The following is a 25,062-nucleotide window of genomic DNA, read 5'->3' on the forward strand; positions in this document are numbered from 1 at the left end:
TGTCTAGCTATGCCCCTTTCTTCCCTTCCATACCAGCCTCAGGTTTCCCCGGGAGAACGCAACAATGCAGGGTAGTCTCCGGTCTCCATGGTACTTTGGTTCTAAGACAGTCACACCCTTCTTACCACTGTGCACGACCTTCACCCTCAAGTCCTCTCTGGAATGTTTTCCTGTGTGTCTCCCATCTACTTGCAATTCCTTGTCCAGGCCCTTATTACCTTAACTTGGATTAATGTTATGGCTGGTAGTGCTGAGTTTATCTGTCTCAAGAAACTTTTTATGTTTTCAGAGAGTTAGATTTGCTAAGATGTTGATGTCATGATATTTATCCATCCAAGGTCATACAGCTGTCTCTGTTCTCCCAAATCAACAGCAAAGCACTGAGCTCTATGGTAGAGATTGTAACTTTAAGTCATAAAAAAATGTAATTTCTTCCTAAAAGTATCTCTCCCTGCCCCACCCCCTCAATAGGTATGCTACTTATTCATGCATGGATACACCCTTCCTCCTTCTGGCTATGAAATGAATGCCTTTGGAGGGTTCCACTCATTCAAATATTCAGAATATGCATTGTTGTGGAATTGGGCAGACAGCAATAGCACAGTCTGTGGGTGTTGTCAATCGCTAATGTGCATTTTATTTCCAACAAATGAGATGAATGACGGAGACCAGTGAGACCTAACTATGAGAACTAAGTGCAAGACTGCTGGAATGTGGTGCAATCCGGGCTGCCAGATGCACATATCATTCCAGGAAGATGCTATTATTATATTCTCCATGCTGGCTTCCCCATCCTCAAATACAGAACCCATCTTCTGACTATGTTCTTCACCAATAGCTTTTGACCTCATCTCTCCCCTGGTTTTTGGTTTAATCCAGTGTCATTGTCTTTCTGCTGCTACTCTTAATGATGCATATTTTGAAGAAAGCTGCCCTCCTAGAGACCACACTGTTACCTATTCTCTCGAGCAGCCACAAGCCCTTTCAGGTCAGTGTGACACTTCTTATATTTTCTTAGCAACCAATGTTTTTCCTGTAACTGCCGAAAGGAGCTGATTCCTTAGTGGTGAGGAATATATTCTATTTTGAAGTTTTTACAAGCTATTTTTAAAATAAAAACAAGGAAATTAATTTTTTTCTTTTTGGCTTTCCAAAGTCCCTAGATACTTCAGTTGGCTGGGTTTGTGTATTACCGGATCCTTCCTTCTGTCTAAACAGCTTCTTCACAGTCTGGCAGGCAGAGCCGTCTCCAAGGCACACACCACAGCGATCTTCAGTAGCATTAGAATCAATCTCATAGTCACAGCCGACCCTCTGTGGGGAAGAAAAGGTTGGGATGAATGACGTGACTAGGAGACGTTATACCTACCTCTACCTTAACTTCTTATCTCCCACATTATTAATCATAAACTGGGCTGCTTGTTTTCTTTTCCTGGTGGCAGGCACAGGAATAACCAAAGTGCCCTACTATTGACAAAAAAAAAAAAAAAAAAAAAAAAAAATCATCCCTCAACAGTCGTGGGGGAGGGGGGGATTGGCCTCAAGACAATCAACATTTCAGATGCTTGAATCCCTTATACAAAGGGCATAATGTTTGCATATAACATATTCTTTAAGTCATCTGTAGGCTAATTATAACAGTCAATACAGAGGCCACACCTGCCAGAAAACCAAGTAGACTGCAGACCTTCTCTCTGTTCCCTCAGATCCAATCCCCAAGTCTAGTTCCTAGTGCTGCAACAGAACACCAACTATAGCCTTCCCTTACCCCTGCCCACATATCGTGTAGATCCCACAAGCCATCCCCTTCTAACCTCTCTCTCCCCATTTTCTAGACCCCAACTCCAGCAGCTAACATCTGTTAACCCAAGTGCAGCTCTTCCCAGGACAATACGTAGCCTGAAGGCAGATCCACACCTCTCCTACTGCTCCTGAAATCCAATCCTCCCAGTCTCTGTAGTAGGAAACCTGCTGTGGTCTACCTTTCTTCTATGAACCCATCCCCTATGGATCACAAAGGCATTCTCCTCCAATCTTCCTTCCCCATACTTATCCCAGTTACCTAGCCTCCAACAGCAGCAGGCAATCCCTGTGAACACACCATGCCAGGAGAGCAGGTAACACACAGCCATCCCACTCTCTAAAAATCCAGAGAGGAAACAGAAACCAAGGAGCAAAACACTCGCCCAACAAAGACAAATCTAGAAATCAGCAACTAGACCTGTAACCATCCCAAACCTAGATGCTGAGATGCCAGTGTCAAAACACAATCAAAACCAGTCAGGGCAATATGTCTCCACTAGAGCCCAGCTATCCTAGCACAGAAGGCCCTGAATATTCCAACATGGCTGAAGCATAATACAAAGACCTTAAAATAGCCTTTATGAATATGATCGAAGTTCTTAAAGAAGAAATAAATAGATCCCCTGAAGGAATACAAGAAAACACAAACAGTGCAGAATAAATAAACAGTAAGGAAGAAATAAAAATGTTCAAGACCTGAAATTGAAAATAGAATCAGTGAAGAAAACCTGAAGTGAGGGAATTCTGGAAATGAGGAGAGGGGAAGAGAAGAGGAGCTGGGATCAGTCATGTGAGGGGAAACTATAATCAGGATATTTTGTATGAGGAGAGAATCTATTTTCAATAACAGACAATTAAAAATACCCAATACAATGTAAGTACTATATAATCAGTTGTTCTACTACATTATATATGTTATAACATAAATATGCTATACTGTAACCTATATTTTCCAAGGAACAAGAAAAAGGTCTCTACATGATTATTTCAGGAATTTTTCCTCAAATGTTTTTGATCTAAGAGTTATTGACTCCTTAACTAAAGCACCAAGGAGACAAAGGGTAACTGACCTTGCTTAGGAAGGGGACAAGCAGACAGTTCTTGCAGCTTCAAGTTCCCCTTGGTCAGAGTTAGAACTGAACACAGTATGAAACGCCCAACTGCAACAACCATTTTGGAGCTGGAGTTGGTGGAGCAGCAAGTCTGTGTAGATAGACACCTGCGTAGTCCTCTTTCTCACCCCAGGGATGATGCAGCTGCTCAACTCCTTCATTTTCTCACTAGAGTTAGTCTTTTTGGTTCTTGACTGGGGGTAGCAGACAAACCAGCAAATGTTGGCGGACTCTAGCCTGTTCCTGAGATGATACCAGACCAAGAATCGATGAAATCTTTAACCTTGGGCACCATCATCAGGCCCTTCAGAGCTCCCCATGACCCCTGCCCCAGTGCACCTCACCCTTGGCAGTATCCAACCTATCCTGTGTCCTTCCCTCCCCTACCTTTGGAGAGAGAATTAGCTATTCACTGTCTTTCTTTACTAAACCCAAGTTTGTTCTTGTGCTCTGGATCCAGTCCATTCCGTGTTCTGGATCCAGTTCATTCTGTGTTCTGGATTCAGTCTATTCCATGTTCTGGATCCAGTCCATTCCATGTTCTGGATCCAGTCCCTCCCATGTTCTGGATCCAGTCCATTCTGTGTTCTGGATCCAGTTCATTCCTGTTCTGGATCCAGTCCCTCCCATGTTCTGGATCCAGTCCATTCTGTGTTCTGGATCCAGTCCATTCTGTGTTCTGGATCCAGTTTATTCCATGTTCTGGATTCAGTCCATTCCGTGGTCTGGATCTAGTCCATTCTGTGTTTTGCACAGTGGTCCTTCTGAATCATCTTTGCTTCACTTCTAATTTATTTTTGTTAACATGGTTAACAAAAGATTTTCATTCTAAAATCCCCAGAATGGAAAGAGGGTGTGATGAAACTTCAAGTTTTCCATAGCTCAAAACCCCTGAAATTGGGCTATCGATCTGAAAATTAATAAAACGGCTAAATTTCAAATAAGCTTCTCTGGTTCAGGCCGCCATGAGAATGTGTGGGAAACCACCATAGTTCTTAATTTCCTTTCATGTTGGATATAAGAATTGGGTCCAGAAAGATTATTGTTCTTCTCACAGACAGTTTTCTTCAAATTTTAAATCCACCTCAAATCTTACCATAGGAAGGAAGGTTTGAGGCTTTATCCTCTTGGCCAGCAGAGCCTCATGGAAACCCACTGACATCAAATTCTCAGGTTAGTCACTTCCAATTATCTTGTGCTACCTGATTTAGTTGGTCAACAAAAAATACTAAGAGATTTTCTGAAAATCAAAACTCACAAGTCACAGTGGAAAGAATGTGTGGAATAGATGTTTGCACTAGCTAGAAATAAAATGCCAACCCTCACACAAGTGCCACGCTTATGCCAACCTTGTGCACTCTCTAGTAGACTGGCCTTTATAAATCATATTCTCTGTGACCTTCATTCGTCCACTGACTTGGAGTAGGGCAGAGAAGCATATTCTAAGACATGTTGATTTTAAAGTATTTTCTTTAATCTCTACCAGCAGAGGAATGCTTTTAATGTGAACAGTAAGGCAAACCAAAAATTAAACACAAATCTCTCAAGTCCATGACTTTCTACTTGAGTGGGTGATCGTGTTTCTCCAGCAACACCAGCACACATATCTAGGGGCAAGAGTTGGAGACAAGAGACCCGAATATTTTCCTAGTATATTTTGTCTTGGTACTCTAGATTACTGAGGAGACTTTCCTTTCTTAGTTAGTTACAGATGTCAACTTGACACAGCCCAGAGTCATTTGAGGTAGTCTCAGTTGGGGATTGTACCCATTAGATTGACTGGTGGGCATGCCTGTAGGACATTTTCTTAAATGTTCATTGATGTAGGAGGACCCAGGCCAATGAGGGAAGAGCTAGCTTTTGTGCTACTGACGTGTAGAAAAATGTTGGACTGTAACCTGTAAGCTGAAATAAACCTTTTCCTTCCCAGGTTGTGTTTAGTCATGGTGTTTATCATAGCAACAGAAGCAAAGAAGAACACTCTCCCAAGAGTTAAAATCTAAATGAAGTGCCTAATAGGTCAGTCCTCCCTGCTGCGGATAAGGGGGGGGGGAATGGGAGGACTCTGAAGAGAAAGAAATACATTTGAATCTGACAGCATGTGTTTTGGCTATAGGGACCTTTCGTATGGCCTTTCTGCTGTCAGTGGGATGATATTAAGGAGGAGAGAGGATCCTTGCAGATATAATCAAAAGAGGAAGAGGTCACACAGGATTACAGTGGATCTAAACTCAGTAACCAATGCCCATATGAACAGTTCTGCAGACACAGACACATGGAGTGAAGACTGCCCTAATAAAGATGGAGGGAAACAGAAAGTGAGGTAGCTAAAGGTTAGAACTGACATGGGGTGTCAAAGTCTTCACTAAGCCTTCAGAGGGAACATGGCTACTCCCACACTTCATTTCAGACTTCTATCTTGAAGAATTCTAAGACAACATGTTTCTTTGGTCTTAAGTCACCAAGCTTATAGGAAGCAGTTTATGATAGCCCTGCTGTAGTTTTATTTTTCCTGTTTAAGCTGTAGAAAGTAGTTCAGAGAGGCTAAGTCATTTCCCTAGTCACTTTTGAAGCTCTTACGGCACCTTGCATCTTGGCTCTTTGATAGCTCACCATTGCTGTAAATGTGGAGCCCAAACCCTTATTGTGGGGTCCATGACCCCACCACACCCATGGCTGTTCCTCCAGGCTCACTGCATGGTTTCTCCCTTACACTGCCTCCAACACTCTCTCCCACGGCTACTTTCTGCTCTCACTCAGGACACTTGGAGGGGACACTTCTAGGGCACTTGCATCGCCCTGTCACTGGGAAGGGCATTCTCAGAGCACCTGAGTTGAGGACACTGATGGGTTGAAAGTTTCTGGAACAATCTCTCTGGCTCTTTGCCAGAGTCTCCAGCTACGCTGTAGCCTCCTGTTACTGAGTGGCTGACATTATCTGTCTTCCCAGAGCTTGAATTTGAAAACAGACTTCTTGGTGGCAGAGCTTGTTTTGAAATGGTGGTTTGTTGTTTTCTGCTAAGGAGGAGTCAGGGCTTATTTTTTTGTATCTGAAACTTGGTTGATAGCTAATTCAGAGAATATAGCAATAGAATAAGGAGACTAGAGATGCTAGAAAATTCCTACAACCTATATCTTGGGAGGATAACTTATATATAGGCTATTACATATATTTTTTGACATAAGTTTTTGAACTTAAAAAATTAGTGTGGATCTATAGAAAGTAGCCAGTTGTTGCTCCTAAAAAAGATCTTAACTGACATCTAGAAAAGAGGAGAAAGCCAACTGCGAGAAATTGGCTTATTGTACTAAGCTCATTTAATGGATTTCAGTAGATAGCCAGGACTCTTCATATTTTGTTCAAAACACTAGTTTTCATATGCAAAATAAAACAGTATCTTTATACATGCAAATTTACTCAGGTCTAAAAGTCAATTTTAGCATTACCTTTCTGGTGACTACAGTTCTCAGCTCTGACTGCATACTAATCGTGTTGGAAGCTTTTAAAATATCAGTGTCCCTGCACAGGATTCTGAATTAATAAGTTTGAGGCATAGAGCAGAAATCAGTAATTTTTAAAAGCTGTCCTCATGCTCTAAAATATAGCTAGGACATCCATGTTAGCCAGAATTACTTCTTTAGAGTAAGTTGGAGCTGTTTGGTCTTGAAATATGTAAACTGACCTAATCCAAAATACATGTTTTGGGCTTTTTGTAGCTGCCATAAGAATTAATTGGCTTAACAGAAAATTTTTGTTGAATGATTTTAAAATTAAAATCTAATCATGGCTTATTATTAGCTCCCTGGAACCTGGAAATAACTATCTTGCCTCCTGTGTTTTGGTCTCCATTCAGGTAAAGACAAAAGCAGTTTCAAGAGGGAAAATACACCGTCCAGGGACACTAAACATTTATGCAATAATGTCTCACTTTGCTCTGTTGAAGACATTGCCATAAATTTTTACAAAGCAAAATGCATTGAGCTTATTGTGTATTTCAATCAGCGCTATTTTTGTAACAGCTTAGGGAATATGATCTTGTAAAAATATTTGGCAATCCCTATTAAGTAGATCTATTAAAATCCTAATTTTAAAATCACATTTTATGTATTCTTTGAGAAGTTCCTACATGCGTACAATATAACATCTTCATTTTTATTATTAGTCGTTCAATACCCAGGCTTGTTGCCATTTCCTGGTTATTGTGCATAGAGCAATAATGACCATCAGTGATCAATTATGTCTATTAGGATGTGGAGTTCTCTGATGACAGCTGTGTCATGTGTTAGAGCTATTTCTAGTTTTTGAGGACCCTCTGCAGTGATTTCCGTAGGGATGCATCAGTTTGTATCCCCACCAACAGTGAGCAAGCCTTCCCTTTTTACCACACCCATGCCAGCCAGCCAGCATTTGGCACCACTGCATTTGACTTTTATTTGTTTAAACAAACTTGTTCACTTGTTTTTGATCTTAGACCTTCTGACTGGGATAAGACAAACTATCAAAACGCTTTTCTTTTTTTGTATGTCTCTGGTAGCTAAGGATATTGACATTTTAAAAATGTTTCTTGACTTTTGTATTTCATCCTTTGAGAACTCTCAAAAGTGTAGTACATTTACGCAATGGAATATTATTGAACTGTGAAGGAAAACAAAATTCTAAAAATTTCTGGTAAATGGATGGAACGGGAAATAATCATTACAGGCAACACAGACTCAGAATGGCAAACAGTGCTTGGTTTCCTCTCATTTATAGATGCTAGTTTTGAATCTTTGGATATGTGTATTCTGCTTGGAATGCCCATAGACATCAGGGAATTGGTAAAAATCCATGAGAAGCTCAAGAGAAGGGAAAGAGAAGATGGACGGCAGTGGTATGAAGCTAACGCAACACTGATGAATAGAAGAGGGCTAAGTTGGTGAGGAAAATGAAGGGTAAAGTAGGGAACACGGGGAGCAATAACTAACCTTAAAGACATTTTGAATAAATCATATGGAATATACTACTAATGATGCCTCCAAAAATAAATGTATACTTATATAAAAAGAGTTAAAAGGAAGCTACCCTATAACAGGGCAACAATGCCTCTACTAGTTCCCAGAGGCCAACAAATGAAAGACCCAGTACCAGGAATGACTTATCTCTTTTAGAGTTGTTGGTCAGTAAATTCCCATAGATCCATGCAAACATTACAAACTATTATCAGTTCTCTTGGCAACCTCACATTGCTAAGGATACCACATACTTGGATCGTAGAGCGTGGAGAAGTAAAGCTGGTACTCACTCAAAAGCTTCATCTCTAATGGCTAGCTTTCCGAGTGTTTAAAGGTGCAACCATACCTCTAGAGAAGAAAAGTGAACATCACTCTTATCCAGATGTGAAACCTGTGAGCTTTGACTGACCTGAAAGACTGGGGCACTGGAGGCAATAGTGACATGAATGTCTTGAAAGTAACCACCTTCTGATTAGATATGAGGCTTGCTCCACAAGTTGAACTTCATTCCTGACACTGTTATTAGGGTCAAGAATGCGTGGCTACACAGGCCATAGACCCTAGGGGGAGAAGGTACTATCATAGTACTAAACGTCCTCCTAATTATCTTATACCCATGGAGTGGTGTATCTCCCAACCCTTATCAGAGAAACTTATTTTTAAAGAAGATTAATAATAGAGGTGCTCACAGCTGGCTATCATGCAGAGAATAAGAGATTGCAGGGTGCCTAGTCCTACATGGGACATCTATATCATAGTCTCTCCTCCCAGGATTCAGGAATCACTGCAGAAGAGGAGGCATAAAGGTTGTACGAGCCTGAGGCAGCAGATGACTACAAGGAAATGGCGAGTTCCAGACACAGCAAGGCCATTGCATCCATGACCTGGCAGAAGTTGTGATAGCACAAAGAAGACCTGAATGATTCAAACCAACCAAACAAACAAAAATCTCATCATTGAGCTATTGGCAACTGATAGCTGGTAGAAGAAGGAGAAAGATTTTTTTAAGGGCCTCTGGCAGGCTGATCACACTCTAGAGGAAAGCCACTTATTTAAGAGTACAAGGGCAACAGAAACTATACTTGATGGGAAGAAAAAGAGATTCACAGTTGGGTGGGGAGGGAACTGGGAGTTGGATTGGGGAGGAAGGTGAATATAACTAAAATACATTGTATGAAAATTGCAAAGAAATAATAAAAACAAGAAAAAGTAATATCCTAATATTATGACAGAAAGCTGATTCTTGCAGAAAGATGGCCAAGATCGTATAGTTAATAAGTGATGGTGTGGCATGAGCTCCCAGTCTTGAGCATGAAGGCTAAAACATTGCTTTAATTAACAGTACATCAGGTGTCATGGTGCCTTTTCCCTTTCACTAACTAAAAGCGCCTTCTCTTTAAACAGATTTATGGCTAGACTTTGGATCACAAGACGCATTCTTCCATTTCTTGAAAAATTAAATACAAGCAATAAGAAGTAATTTTTAATGGCTTTACTCTAAGTATCAACAAACAGGTCTAAGCAGGTAAAGTTTGAATTGATTACCAGGGTGAGTCTAGAAAACACTTAAAAATCAAAAGCCTGTGTTACTGCTTCCCATCATGCCCTCTCCTTCTGAGACACTTATGTTGACAATGGAGATGCTTTAGAGAAAACAGTGTTAAGATGAGTTTGTTTTTCAAATTTAACATCCTTGAAAGAGTTGAGGTTGCCTTTTCCTATAATGTGCCTTTAATTGGGCTCTTCAGTTTGGTTCTGCTTGATGTTTGACATAACATCCTTGTGGCCAACAGAGAATCAAAACATAAAATATCAGCTGGAAAAATTATTCAAAACAAACTGTCTTCAATGAGTCTTGAGAGATCTTACCTTCATGTTTATCTGACCATTTATTAATAAAGAAATCAGACACATGCAAATGCCATAAAAGAATAAGCTTACAACTTCTGACTTCATCAATTTAAAACCCACCATTTTGTAAAGTTGTAGACGAAGGAAACATACCCAATACCTTACATATGCCATTAATACAGACATTTCTGCTGCTGCCACCTTCAAAGCAAGGGGTGCCGTCGATGACAGCATCCAGCATTTTCTCGGAAAACTGCTCATCTATGGGTCTGCAGTACAGCTCACAAGGATGTGCTGAAGCGAGAAGAAGACAAATCCCTGTGAGGTAACTCTGCAGCTCAGACCCTTCCCGGGATTCCTGTGTCCTCATAACCATTAGAGAACCCATCTTTTGCCTTCCTAAGACACACACTAAAATGTAGGCATTTTTGTTCCTCTTTTTGTCAACAAAAACCTTATAATGAACTGTATTTGTAAGACTAGTTGAAAATTCTGTATGCCCGTTGTTGTAAATGATTAATCAATCCTACACTGAACTGTATACCTAAAATTAAGAAAGCCTGGGGCATTTAGTGTTAACCTAGGAAATCTGTAATCATAACAGGTAATGCAGGATCTAAACAAGTCTGACTCTTGCTCTTTGTAGCAAGGCGAGCCAAGTTCAAGGGGGAAGGCAGTCCCTTCCCGTGGCACCAACATCAGCACCACCATCTTAAATTAACACCCCCCCCCAATGAGTAGTCAGTCATATTTCACCAAACTCCAAAATGTGCTACTATACAAATTGACAACTATATAGAAGCAAAGAATATGATATCCTGCTAACTGGAACCCAATATAATTATAATAGGAGTCCCTCACTTTACCGTGGGTCCCACTTGGAAGTCATCCTAAGATTCAGCTTTTCACTGCCTTGGGAATGAAGACAGGAACATCATATGAAACATACCTACCTATATCTGCACACACAATACTCAGAAAAATAAAAGACTTAAAGCATAGGTGCCTCAAATTTTTTAATGATAATATGTGAAGTAGTATTTTTCTTTTGAATGCTATATTTTGAGTGTTATGTTTCATTGCAGTGCTAAAAAATTGAATTTGATGCCACCCACTTACTAGGCAAACACTCTACCACGGAGCTATACCCCAAGCCCACACTTTACTCTAGGTGAGAACTTGAGAATGTCTTCTTCAGAAATCCCTATGGGAAGCTCCCCTAGATCTGTGTGTTATGGGCAGAGCTGGTGGCCTCTTGATGCTAAGACAAGCCTTACCCTGCATGGATAAACATCAGATGCAAAACTAAGGTGCCAGAACTAACTATGTTGGTTTAAGGATGCGATGATCCATTAAAACTCGAGCAAGCACAGCCAAGAGCAAATAGTCTGGCCACTGAATACTAAGGACTCTGAACAAACTGGAGACAGAGGTCATTTACATCATTATAAACCAAAAGGAAGGGATTATGGAAATAGAGAACGTCAAATGATTTCATAGTTGCCTGAGAAGACGGACAAAGTCAGAATATGTCAAGGAGATTATTCTGCAAAGGGCCATGGACAGGACCATAAAATGGAGGGTGAAACAGAAACTGGGATTACTGTCAACTTCCTCTCCTGGCAGTCAGATTAACACTACTGCTGACCAACCTGGAGTAGAAGCACTTAGGGGCAGCCCCCAGGAGTGGTCATGCTTTCCTAGGGATGAGAATATCCCTTCATCTGTTCAATCTAGGGAACCACTTCCTAAGACATCGATCTGAGTTTGGGAAACCAGATTCATCATTTTGTATTTGGACACATGCAGAAAAGGAAAGTATTCCTCAAAAAATTACAGAGATTTCCTTTAAAAACAGTTACACAGCGGCCAGGTGTGCTGGCATACACCTTTAACCACAACACTCAGGAAGCAGAAGCAGAAGGGCCTCCGTGAGTTAGAGGCCAGCCTAGTCTACATAAGGAATTCCAGGGCAGACAAGGTGAGACTCTATCTCAAACAAAGAAAGATGCTTATCTACTTCAAAGCTGTTGGGAGGAGTCAGATATGAAGTAGGGTGGATATTAAAGGAGGTACTTAATCTTTCGTTACATAACTGTGTTTTTACAGTGAATAACCCCCGTCCATGTTAAGCACTACACCAAGTTCTGAATGGTGAGGTCCTGGCGCTTGTTATATGTTTGTGGGTCTGCACTGTGTGATATCTGTCCCTCCTGAACGATAAAACTACCCAAAGAGATTTTTGTTAGTCTTGTTTACACAGTAAATTAAAAGAAAGGTGACTTGCTGAAATTAGCAGGTAATACTTTGTTAAACATGATTTCTGGACTTCGGTTTCATTTGTACAGGGTATCTCCTTTCATAATTTGTACAGATTATCATCTCCTTTCATGATTCCTGAACAGTTAGTACTTTTATCACCTATATCAAGATTTAGTAAATGTAGATATGAGAGACATAAATCCTGTGGTCTCCCAGTATGAATGGCAAAGTTAGTCCACAGGATTGACTGAGTTCAGGGTCCAAAGTACTACCCCCTACGATGTGTCATTTAAACGTCTTAACCCCACAAGCATGTCTTTGATGAGATCTTTAACAAGTACACATTTTGCACCATTATACAAACTCAGTGACACACCAACTGGACTCCATTTTAATTTACTATACATAATCTCATGGTGCACATATATGGAGAAAGTTCTAGATCCTGGAATAATCATTTCTACAGAGAACAGCTGAAATAGTTTCAGTTCATGAAAATCTAATGACTTACTCTTTCTGTGCTTCAGCTGTATGCTAAGCACTCAGCCCTCCGCTGTAGCTACACAATAAGGGCTCAGCTAATGATGGTCATTATTTCTATATCCTCACCATTAAGGATTTTGAAAACTCATTAAAAGTGGCATTGACATCTTGTGACTTCCATTCCAATTTCTTCAACTAGTGAAGAGATTAGTAACTGCTGCTCAGTTCTCATGACAAACAACAACAACAAAACAGATACAAAATACCTCTGCAGATTATTAATTATTAACCAAGCTTGCATTAAGTCCATACTTTATTTGCATTATTTTCTAAATGACTGGTGGTTTGCCCATTTAGTGTAAAGAATATAAATCTCGTTCAGACAGACGGGTATCTCCAGACTTTCTTTACTGTAACTGTGGATGTCATCAGTGCTATTCTGCTTGGGTCTTAACTACAGAGGTCCTCCTGTCTGCAGCTCTAAGGCTGTGGGTCTGAAGTGTCCTCAACAGCCGTGTTCTTAGGGACATTCAGGTCTAGTATATGTTGATTAGCTACTGACAGCCAGTAGAGGCTGGGAAGGAATATACACTCAATAAGATGAGGAAAGAAGTTCAGGATTGAAGATTCTCCTTCACCCAGCCCTGAGTTTGAGATATTGGGGGCCAAATTTTATTCCCAGCTCAAAAATTTAGCTCAGAGTTTAGTCTGCACAGAGGGGATTCTTTGAAAGACGGTGTTGTAAGCATTGACACATTAACCTCTCCCAGAGTGATTATTACTATTGAACATAACTATTGCAAAAAGATGTCTGGTTTATCTTTGCCAACTAAATGCATTATCAATATTATTTGTGAAAATATTCTGTAATGATCAACATGGAATGTCATTTTGATCATGAGATAATATTAGCTCAGGCCATCATAAAAATAACCTTATTATCCTTAGCGAGAGAAGTCAAGAGGATTTGCACAGCAGTGGAATGCATATCCAGAGACAAAGGCACACATCAACTAAGTTCAGTTTCTGGCATGGGAAGCTGTGCAAATAACTGAGAGGAACACGTGAACTTTCATTCCATGATCTACACTTAAGGAATCAAGAAAGCTTCAAAATCGACAAGGACAGGCTATTCTTGTGCAAACAAAGAATGTGCTATTAACAATGATTACTTCCTGGGAACAGATTGAATGCGAAGAGATAATGAGAGTGCATTTTTCTCCCATGCGATTGGGAACATTTACAGTTTATAAAACACATATAATCCTTTCCACAGCAATGCCTCGGCTCTGAAACAATAGAAATTGAATACTCTCTTTTATTTCATGGTTATCACAACATATTTCCATGATGAGAGGTTTTTATTTCAAAACTCCCCTCCGTTCTGTCTTCCCAGCATAGGGTTGACACACACTTTGTATGTTAGAGCATGCAAACATACGGGAAGTATGTGGCACATACAAAACACAAATGTCTGTTGAATGTAAGTGTGAAGTTTTCTAGCCTCAGAAATATCTGTTGTGTGATAGTTTGAGTTTATTCTGAAAATAAAGCTCGCTTTGAGTCAGAGGGTGGACTAGCCACTAGTTAAGCAACATTGACTATAGGGTTAAGGAGGTCTGTGGACAGATAGGAGACAGAAAGGAATAAGGCGGTCTGAGAGAGAATCTCAGCCTTTTTGGAGGAAGATCAGAAGAGGTAGGAAGTCACTGGTGGCTCCTCTCCTGCTTCTCTGATTTTTCAGGTTCTTATCCCAATATCTGACTCCTGATTATTTTATTGGTAAAGAACAATTAGATAAATGCTTCAAATATCCTTAGATATCTGTGGCAAAAACAATAGCAGGTACTATGTAGATCAACCACTGTTTTTAATTTATCTTTAAAATTAGCATATAATATATTATATAACATTATGACATTTTCAATCAAAGTGTGTCTTATCTTAGCAGATTTTCCTCTCTCCTTGCCTCATCTACCCTCTTACCCCTATTGTTCCCTCACTGTAACCCCCCACTTCTACATCCACTAGACCAACTGCTTTTACCCTTTCAGAGTTTATCTATGCTTTAGACCAGGGAAAACCCTGATTGAAGAAGGCAATGAAAACGGAAGGTTTAGTGTCCTTTAAGCAGTTTGTGATGCTGAGTCAAAAGTCCTGCATGTGTCCCAGCCCCACTTCTCCAGCCTCTCCTTCATGGTACTTTGAGTGAGTCTGTAGGTATCAATATCTTGTCACAAGGGGTTCTACGTATGGAGACAAGGGTGGCAATGGATGGTTTTCATTCTCGCCGGTCCTCGTGTGGACCAGAGATTCACTGACTCAGATGTGGGCCACAGAGTCTAAAACCTCTCGTGCTGAATTCATTGTCTCACATCTATTCACCCTCCCTGCTGTATCTCTTCGTCTTGGTTATGGGATGTTTTCCCTCTAGCCTTCAATAGCATTTGTAATTTGGCTAAGTGAAAGCACTAAAATCAATTTGCAGGTGAACTCTTGCCCTCAAACTGCCTGATTAACCTTACCAACAAGCTTGTGTGGCTGAGTGAATTTACCGAGTCAAAGTTTGCGCTTTCAGTTCTGCAGAAATGCAGTCACTTAATACTTTTTGTCAGTGACCCCAAAAGTGATCACTTTTTAGGTACAAAAAATGCAAAAATTAAATAAAACTTGTTTTTAATAGATGAATCTTACCCTCGCACTGTGTGATCCATCTGCTCTCCCAAAAAAGCTCATGTAACTGGATGCAATTATTGAATCAAAGGTTGCATTTTTGATCCTGCTATAAAACAGGATGGCTTGACCTTCAGGGTTAATAATCTTAAGAAGTGATCATTAGAAGTAGAAACATCAAACTTAAAATGAAGGATAAAAATATTTAAGATGAGGAAAAGTTTTGATGCATTTTGTGTGGCTTGTGGGAAACAGCAGCTGTTCAGATGTGGGGAAGACACTAGGCTGGAGGATTGATGCTTTGATCACAGATAAACAGCTCAGCCGTCATATTCAATTCCAGTGATAAAAATGGAAACTAGTCACTCCAAAGCATACAAAAGCTTTGCCTACTCTTATGACCCTCATTTATTTAGTACCCACAGCCATACTAAGCAAAAAGTAGATACATAATAATTGCTTATAAATCAATGAAAAGCCAAACTGAATCAACCCTTTTTCTGTCAAGTCAAGCTATTTGAACTATTAGCATTCAATACACTCAAGTCCAATTCTGCACCCTTGGGGAGGGTAAGGGATACAAACTGAGCACCCATAAGACCAAGGGACATGTTTTCATATGTTAATCCTAGAAGGCTACTCATTCAGCCCATAAATTCAGTGGCCCCAACACTTTCAACATAATATGCAGGACACAGACACAAATGGCACTGACTATATGTTCCTTTCTCATCACTTGTTTGGGAGCCCGTGAGGAGACCTACACATTTGTTTTCCTAAAGCGAACGTTTCGATTGCACCAATACCCCGATTGCCTCACTCCCATAAAGCAAGAACTGGGGACAAGGAAAAACGATAGCCAACAAGATGCTTTGGAGACTCAAAATGGGCAAATCTCTGAAGAGCTTTTGACTAGAGCTGTTGGCTAGAATTGTTGTAGAAGCCAACTGGGAGGTTCTTGCATCTGTGGCTCCCCATGACTCTCAGCACATTGGAATTTCAGGAATCTAATCATCACATGAAAGTTAGATTAGCTATTCTTTTTACTCCCTTGCCTCAGATAGCCTTAAGTTAGGGAGATCTTTCTTGTTTTATTTCTTGTTCAAGTAATAATGAGTAACATAGATAATGGATTGCTGACTTCATGCTCAGGAAAGAATGTAGAACTATATCTGACAGTGTGGTCAACACGGTAGTTACATTCTTCATCTTAGTCAGTCTTCTATCCCTTGACACGCATCCTTGAGATCTTTGATTTTACTTTGAATCTTCTCGTACTATGCTTCACACATGGAATGTTGATCTCAGGCCCAGCATTCATTTCTGATGAAGTCATTTTTACTCTCTTGACTTTTTGACATGTTCTCCTCCATATGGAATGACTTTTTTTTTCAATGCCTTACTTTTTCTTTCCTTCACAGAAAGACCTATTTACCTAAACTCATCAGCTGTACTGAAATTATTTCTGCCCCATCTGTCCTGAATATCTACCGAAATCACATTCCGTTCCAAGGGACCACCAACAAGCAATGAATATCTAAATTCCTTCATGTCTTATTTATGCAAGCAAGGCTCCATGTTTGAAGGACATTACTTTTCATCTCATACTCAGCCTTCAACATTTAGAGGTCAGCTTGAGTCAGTTAGTATAATTGTTTTCTACAATTGAGAACCCCTGATGACCTTTGTAGAGCTTCTGAGAAACTCTAGATCTGAGACTCATGTTGAAGGCCCCTTACCTTGATTAAACACTGGAAACCAGCGATAGAATGCATTTTTGTAGGGAACGGTGTCAAATTCACTGCACTGCATCTGCCGGAAAGTCGGAGTATCTGAGCGGCAGGGACGGACGTTGCATAAGCGATAGCGTTTTCTTTCTCCAGTGCAGTATTTCCCGCCAAACTTTGGTCTACAGATAAAACAGACAAGCTGTTCTTTAAGTTTCCTGAGAAGCCCACAATTTCCCTTTAAAATCCTTTACCACCTAGCCATGACTGTTCCTTGTCAAACCATGTCAGTTTCTGGCCTGAAGAAACAGATAAAGCCTTCCAATTACATGTGTTATGAGCTGCAGCTTGAGTTCTTATCCATTTGCTCTCTCAGTCAACTTGCAGTTCCGAGAAACAATCCCATAGGTCTAGTTGTGTTGGTGTTCTCTGTGACAACCATGAGACTCAGTCTACTCCCCCTTCCCCATCTTTCTTAGTGCAAGCTGAACTCGGGTAGCTCACACAGCAGACTCTTCCTTCGTCTCTTCCTTGAGGAGGTACCACGAATTGGCCTTAACTTCTGAGGTCACGCTAGTCTCCATTCATTAACAGGGACTCTGTGACTTGGCACTTGCCCTTCTCATTTCCAACTGACAAGTATTAACAAGAAGAGCTCCTTAGGAGCCAAGCTGTGCAAGTGTTTCACTGTCCCTGTAATGGTCTCACTTGACTTGCTGAAGATAAGGTCAGGAAAAGAACCCAGGGAAAAATAAGGTTTTTTAGACCATTGCATATCAGTTGTGATCAAAGAAAGCTACAGCCTTTCAGCATAAGTGGGTCTAGTTGGCTCATACACTCTGTGACAGGAATCACAAAGGCCTTTATACAACCTGTTCCCATTGACAGAGGTCTCAAGAAAATGAGTTATGGGGTCAGATGTCATCAGAATTGCAGCCTTGGTGATGGGCATGAGAAAACATTGTCCTTTAACTCTGGGCTGGGGATCATTTTGCGGTGCCTCAGCTAGGCCATATACCTTCTCTGAAGAGCATGTGTTGCTAAACATCTTCCCAAGGAAGATGTGGTGGCTGAATCCATACAAATCTCAGAGAAAATTGCCTCCATTTCCTGTCTCTTAAGGCACACCTCTGACCAACCTGACAAGTATTTTGTCTAGAAATAAAGTACTGTATATGACAGTCCTGCTGTTGAATTTTTGAGGTATTGGAGTTTTATCGAGAGGCAATATTTTAAAACAATTGCATCGTTAATTCCTCAAGCAAATCCTAACATTTGTAAGTGATGACCTCACAAGTACCACTTCTTTGTAATTTATTACATAATATGTAATATATTAAACTACAGATATTAAAATCTAATCCTCTGATAAAAACACACTTTAGCCAACCCCAAAATGGCTCCCTTAATGTAGATATCTTCTTCCCTGCTCTAGAAGGGATCCCAGGTGTCCACGAGGATGTCCTGAGCTAGGTCCTTGGGCAGCAGAGCAGAGGGTGCCTGAACTGGCCTTGCCCCACTATCACACTGATGATTATCTCGAATATCACCATAGAATCTTTGTCCAGCGATGGATGGAGATAGAAACAGAGACACTCATCAGAGCAATGGAATGAGCTCCCAAGGTCCAGTTGAAGAGCAGAAGGAGGGAGAAGATGAGCAAGGAAGTCAGGACCGTGAGGGGTTGGTCCACCCACTGAGGCAGTTTGCCTGTTCTAATGGGAGCTCACCAAATCCAGCTGGACCAGGTCTGAATGAGCATGTGATCAAACCAGACTCTCTGGATGTGGCTGACAATAGGGACTGACTGAGAAGCCATTGATAAAGGCACAGGGACAAGTTTCTACTGCATGTACTGACTTTTTGGGACCCTATTCTATTAGGATGCACAGCTTCCTAGGCCTGGATGTAGTGGGGAGGATTTTGGACTTCCCACAGGGCAGGGTTCCCTGCCCTTTCTTAAGGAGGGAGAGGGAGGGAGGAGGGGCAGTAGGGGAGCAGGTGGGGAATGGGAAGAGTGGATGAAGTGTAAATTTTTGAATGGAAAAACAAAACAAAAATAAAATAAAATACTTATTTGTTGTTTGCAAAAAACCCACACTTTATATATAACAAATTGTATGTATATGTAGCACATGTCCATATACAGTTTACAAACAGTATTATGTTAATTAAGAAAAGAAGAAGATTAAGATTTGGAACTTAGATACTGAGAGGCTTTGTAACCACTTTTATCACTTTAAAAAAATACATGGCTCTTATTCTGCAATAAGGCAAATCTAGGAAAAAGAAGCATAGTCTAGTTTCCACTTCTAGGAAGAAGCAAATATATCCTTAAAAAATGTATACTTAAAACTTGTATATGAGGAAATAATGAAACCAAGAATGCAATATTTTTAAAAGCATGACAATTTAAACTTAACTTAAACACATATAGTAACATTGTAAGTTTATTATATGAAAAATTAGATTAAAAATTAAAAAGTGAATTATGAAATTCTTTATAGGTCATTATGGAATCCTAAAATGCATAGAAATATGTTGTTATAATATTAGTGATAATTAACTTCAGAAATGTGTGTGCCCATTTTATCACTTATATGAGGGATGAACACTTTGATGTAATTGTACATTCATTGTGATTGAAAGCTACCTATAATCATATCAACAAAATTGAGTTTAATGAATCTATTTCTTACTGAGATGGTATAGTTATCTGGAAGGATTTAATTGCATAAGCTCCCAGAGACTTCCACACAGAAAACATGTCTGTATTTAAAAGAAGTTTGCTTTCTTTCACTCAAGTGATGGAATAAGATTACTTGTGTTTGAGATGCAGAAGTCAAGTTAAAACTTATCAAAACAGAAGTGCTTTGTTTCACATGAATGAATCATCTGGGTCTTTCTGTGTTTGGGAATTATCTGGGTCTTTCTGTGTTTGGGAATTAGTCTAGTTTTCTTCAGACACCTTCAAGAATGGTGTCGTGCCATTTGAGAATAGCCTCCCAGCACATCCAGAAGTGAGGAGAGCAAGTGTTCATGCCAGGCCTTACTCGGGGTTGTTGCAGAGCCTCTCTGCACTCTGTGCTCCTGCCCCACAGGTCCTGGAGCAGTGGGACCAGGATGACCAGCGTCCCCAGCCTCCAGGGATGCTCTCTGGTTTCTTCCCCACCGTGATACACTTTCCAGCCATACACCACTGCAAAGAGATGTGATGGGGTGGGAACACACATGTCAGGAATATTCCATAGCAAGCAGGCCCAAGAATTTGCAAGTCTAAACCCAATTCTTTCCATGCCAAAAGACATCAGGGGTCACACAGAAAAGGGCTCACAGAGCTTCCTCAGATAAGTTTAGCTTCTAGCATCATTTTTATACCATATCTATAAACTCGGAGATGGAGGATACCAAACTCAAGCTATATCAAGACACCCACTAAGCTCCTAAGCCATAGATTCACAATAAGCCAACTTTCTTAATAGTTCACCATCTCCTTGGGCAGTCTGGAGGAGACCTAATGTCTGAGTTGTGGCTGTGGGACTTCTCTGCTTCAGAAAGTGGGCAGAACTCTAGGGCCATCAGTCATGCCAGACAATGAGAAGCAAGACTGTTAATGACCCCACTCTGATGTTTATGAAAAGAAGAAGCAAAACTTGCCTATGCTTTTCAGTCTTCAATACTAAGGGAGAAATATCAAAAATTAAAGTTAGTAGCAAGCTCAGAAGAGACCAGAAACTCCACAGACGTTCATCAGGGGAAGAGGGGGCCAATGCTCTGAAAGTCAACTTTAGAACTATGCTCAGCCCTTTCTCACAGACCACTGGGCCCCAGCAAAGGCTGGAAAGAGCAGCAGAAGTGGAATCCTTTCCCATGTCTGTTCTGTCTCTGTGAGAGACACTGGGTGCTCCTCATGCCCTCTAGAGCCTTCTGTGTCTGTTCTGACTCTGTGAGAGACACTGGGTGCTCCTCATGCCTTCTAGAGCCTTCTGTGTCTGGTCTGACTGTGTGAGAGACACTGGGTGCTCCTCATGCCTTCTAGAGCCTTCTGTGTCTGGTCTGACTGACTCTGTGAGAGACACTGGGTGATCCTCAAGCCCTCTAGAGCCTTCTGTGTCTGGTCTGACTCTGTGAGAGACACTGGGTGCTCCTCATGCCTTCTAGAGCCTTCTGTGTCTGGTCTGACTGTGTGAGAGACACTGGGTGCTCCTCATGCCCTCCCGGGCCTTCTTTCCACCCCATTCTGAGACATTTGCCCTCCCACCTTTCTTCCTCAGGCCAACGATACATCACCTTCTTTTCACCACAGCGCGTCCCGTCTGCAGCCGCGTCCAGCTTCGAGCGGCAGAAGCCTTTCACAGAGCACCACAGTGTCTGGCAAACATTCTGAAAAACAAACGTGAAAATTGCTGTATGGAAGCATATCTGGGGGAACAAAAAATGACTAACTTAGAAGGTAAGAAACTAACAGGTACCAAGGATTGACAAATAGGATTACATTAAGTTAAAAAGTTTCTCCATGGCAAAAGAAGGTATGAGCAAAGTGAAGAAGAAACATGCCAGCTATACTTCAGACAGGAGGTTCCTATTTTTCTATCTATCTGTCTGTCATTTATCTATCTGTCTGTCTGTCTATTTATCTATCTATCATCTATCTAATATAAATAAAGTATTTCAAAACTGTAGGGTAGGCTGAGTCCAAATTATAAAAGATTGTGACACAAGGAGTTGGGATTGTACCCAATGGCTAATGGTGATTCCAAGAACAGAATACACGCATGGTTAGATTTGTGCTTTTAGAATAACAGCAATAGCACTTTGAATAGTAGATAGACAGGGTAGGTAGTTATAGTATCAAGAGGAGAGCAGCAGAATTGAGACAGCAGTGGTAATGGAGAAGGCAGGACTGAGATGTTAATTATTTAAGAGCACAGCATCAAGACTTGAAAATAACAAAGAAGCAGAGTGGCAGGTAATGAGTCTTATTTCTACACTATGATCTTATGACATTCTTCAGCCAAGGCAACATTTAGGAAAGGAGCCATTTTAAGGATTAAGCTGACAGCTCTAGAGTTTATTGTGTTAAATGCTGTGAACTCTGGAAATCATCATGGAACTGCATTCAAGTTGCATAGGACTCTGGGTTCCAGAGAACTCCAAGAAAGTTGGGTCTTAGGATGTCAATGACCCACATTCTAAGTGTCTGGTTTACATACACATGAGTATATTTAAAAGAAAGCTTTTATTTCTGGGCTCAGGCCTGCCAGTTCCAAGGTTTTTCTGGTGCCTCCTTCACAGTGCTGCGGATCTCAAACCCTGCCCCCTCCCACCAGAGCACTAGGAAACCAAGCACGTACTTCCACTTCCTGGCAGAATGTAGCATTTGGGCCATATTGGAGCTGGCACTGGTGGTGGACATCATAGATCACTCCAGGAGCAATGACATTGGACTTCAAGCCTTTCTTCTTGGGAACATCGTCAAGACAGAATCCCCTGCCCCGGCTGCAAACAAGCCAACAAACACCAGGGCAACTGCTTGCAACTCTTTCCAGTCATCCAATAGACATTTTCATCATAGTGATTCAGTCTTTGTCCTTCCTGACAGCCTTATACTTATAAGCAAGAGAACCCTGTGGGCCTTAGAAGAAAGTTAATCAAAGGAAGTGCAAATCCTATCTGACAGAATATGCTTAGTTGTTATATAGGAAATATAAATTGTATTTGTCCTAGTTAGGGGCTAAAGACTATGACCCAAAGCAACCTCTTCCTCCTTCTGGCCCTTTTCTTCTTCATATATATGTACACCACACACACACACACACACACACACACACACACACACACGCACGCACGCACGCACACCACACCACACCACACACACACACACACACACACACACATATACACATACACAGCTTGGGACAGTATCAACAAGGGAGAAGCAGGTTGCTCACTTGCCTGTAGATAGGGGACTTAGTCAGAAAGCAGATGGGGCATCCACTCTTGTGGTGCCACCGTGATACTGAGGACTGGAAAATGAAACCAAGTCCTTCCCAGGCATTAACTCCTCTAAGGAAAACTCATTACAACTTCCGACTTAAGAGAGCCTGGTGAGGCTGCCTGGAACGGAGCTGCACTTACTCCAGGAAGCGGGTGATGTAGTCTTTGCTGCACTTTGACCATGTCAGCGGGGTGGGATCGTACTGAATTTGCTGGGACATGATGTATGGGTGCCTGCCCACAGGCTCACAGTCATTTTCCTTTCCATCATGCTGGATGCCAAAGCTGACACAAAACACAAGAACAGAAAGCAGACAGGCATTAAACAGGAGAAACTCACAGGTTCGCCACCATGATTAAAACCCACAGGAAGCCACTTTTGTTCCAAAGGGGGCTGTTTATGAAGTGAGACGTTGAAGATGGAAGGACACAGCTAATTTTGGACTCGGAAGTTCAGGGACGACCATAGACATGCCCTTAACCTCAGCTTCGTAACCACGGCAGCCATATGGAGAATTAAAACAAACCTCTGCTTGGCAGAAAGCCAAGCGTGCTCAGCCTGGCTCCCTGTCTGGCAGAAAGCCAAGCGTGCTCAGCCTGGCTCCCTGTCTGGCAGAAAGCCAAGCGTGCTCAGCCTGGCTCCCTGTATTCTGAAGTCAGAAAAGCAAAGCATGTCCCAGTACACCTGCCTTCTCTTTGAAGCAAGTCCAGTATAATAAAATCCAAGAGAACCAAGAAAGCAGTCTAAGGGAGTCTCTGGTGGAGGCCCAGGCACTGACAAACAGATTTTTTTTTTTACCCTATTCCAACAGATCTTCAATGCCCACACAGTGGGGAGACCTCACAGTTCAGTGGTTGAGAGCAGAGGTTATGAAGATAGACAGTCTGGATTGAATTTGAGCTCTGTGGTTTGATGAAATCTGAGTTACTGCAAGTTACCTCATTTTCTTTCTCTTCTAGAAAATGGGCATTCACCATAGTACTAGGAAGAGATCTGAAGGGAGAAAGACCCTAAAGCCACTGAGCAAGGCCAGGTCTAGATCAAAAGTCTCATGAACAACAGAAATTTAACCTTTAAAAATAATTTCCCACCAGGTGGTGGTGGTGCACGCCTTTAATCCCAGCATTCAGGAGGTAGAGGCAGGCGGATCTCTTTGAGTTCGAGGCCAGCTTGGTCTACAAGAGCGAGTTCCAGGACAGGCTCCAAAGCTACAGAGAAATTCTGCCTCAAAAAACAAACAAACAAACAAACAAACAAAAAAACCATTTCCCTTGGACGATGACTCAGCAAATCAAATTCAGCAAACTCAAGCATGAAGACATGAGTTGTGTCCCCTAGAACCCATGTAAAAAGCCAGCATCTATGATTCCAGTCTGGAGAAGATGGTTGGTCCTGCTGACTAACAGGCCTGGCCTTCTGAGTGAGTTCAAGACCAGTGAGAGACCCTGTCTCAGATAATACAATGCAGAACAAACGAGGAAGACACCGGCAACCCAATGCTGACCTCTGGCCTCTGTGCACATGTGCATACAAGTACACACACATACATATATACACATTTGCATACATATGTGCACACACATGTGTATACACAGCAGATAGCAATTGTTGAGATTAATTTCCTCCTTTTAGGGAATAATTTTATAGGTCAAAAGCCATCCATCCTGTTGGAGGCAAATGTGGTCTTCAATAGAGATCTTGTGTTTTGAACATTTGTGTGTCTGTCCCCTGGTCTCTCTCTGTTATGGCAGGTCAGGAAGGTAGTTCTGAAGGACTATAATATTTAACTGCCTGTCATGCCAGAGATGCTTAGGAAATAAACTGACCCAGAGTTGTCGTTCTATAACTAATATCCTTAGGATTCTCCAAAGATACCTGAGGTTCCTACAAAAATCTGTTCCCATGGAGATCTGGGCCACTTAGATCCTAGAGACGTTGACTTAGTTTTCCAGATGACAATACAGAAAAGTATGATTTTTAAAATTTTTTCCCCACTCCTCTGACTAAGAAACTCACATTTCACCTTAATGGAATCTGGTCAACATCGGCAGCTCATGCACAGAATAGACTTGGAATTTAGAGATTTTCTTGTGTTTTATGTATTACAGTATTAGCAACTTACTTGCAAACTTTAATCACAGTCCATGAATATAAAACCCAC

The 25,062-nt window shown here is 41.2% G+C and overlaps 1 protein-coding gene across 1 annotated transcript in view; it reads right to left on the reverse strand.

Moving 5' to 3' along the window:
* Adamts12 (ADAM metallopeptidase with thrombospondin type 1 motif 12) overlaps nt 1-25,062 on the reverse strand; it is a 96,107-nt gene that overhangs the window by 63,076 nt on the left and 7,969 nt on the right. The window contains exons 3-9 of the mRNA XM_038323557.1: nt 23,042-23,185; nt 22,258-22,402; nt 21,194-21,286; nt 19,957-20,102; nt 16,916-17,085; nt 9,919-10,052; nt 1,194-1,314 (exon numbers count right to left, since the gene is read on the reverse strand). Of these exons, the coding sequence (XP_038179485.1) occupies nt 1,194-1,314; nt 9,919-10,052; nt 16,916-17,085; nt 19,957-20,102; nt 21,194-21,286; nt 22,258-22,402; nt 23,042-23,185 (953 nt within the window). The remainder of the gene's footprint in view (nt 1-1,193; nt 1,315-9,918; nt 10,053-16,915; nt 17,086-19,956; nt 20,103-21,193; nt 21,287-22,257; nt 22,403-23,041; nt 23,186-25,062) is intronic.

Source organism: Arvicola amphibius, chromosome 3 (genome assembly GCF_903992535.2).
Source record: "Arvicola amphibius chromosome 3, mArvAmp1.2, whole genome shotgun sequence".
NCBI lineage: Eukaryota > Metazoa > Chordata > Mammalia > Rodentia > Cricetidae > Arvicola > Arvicola amphibius.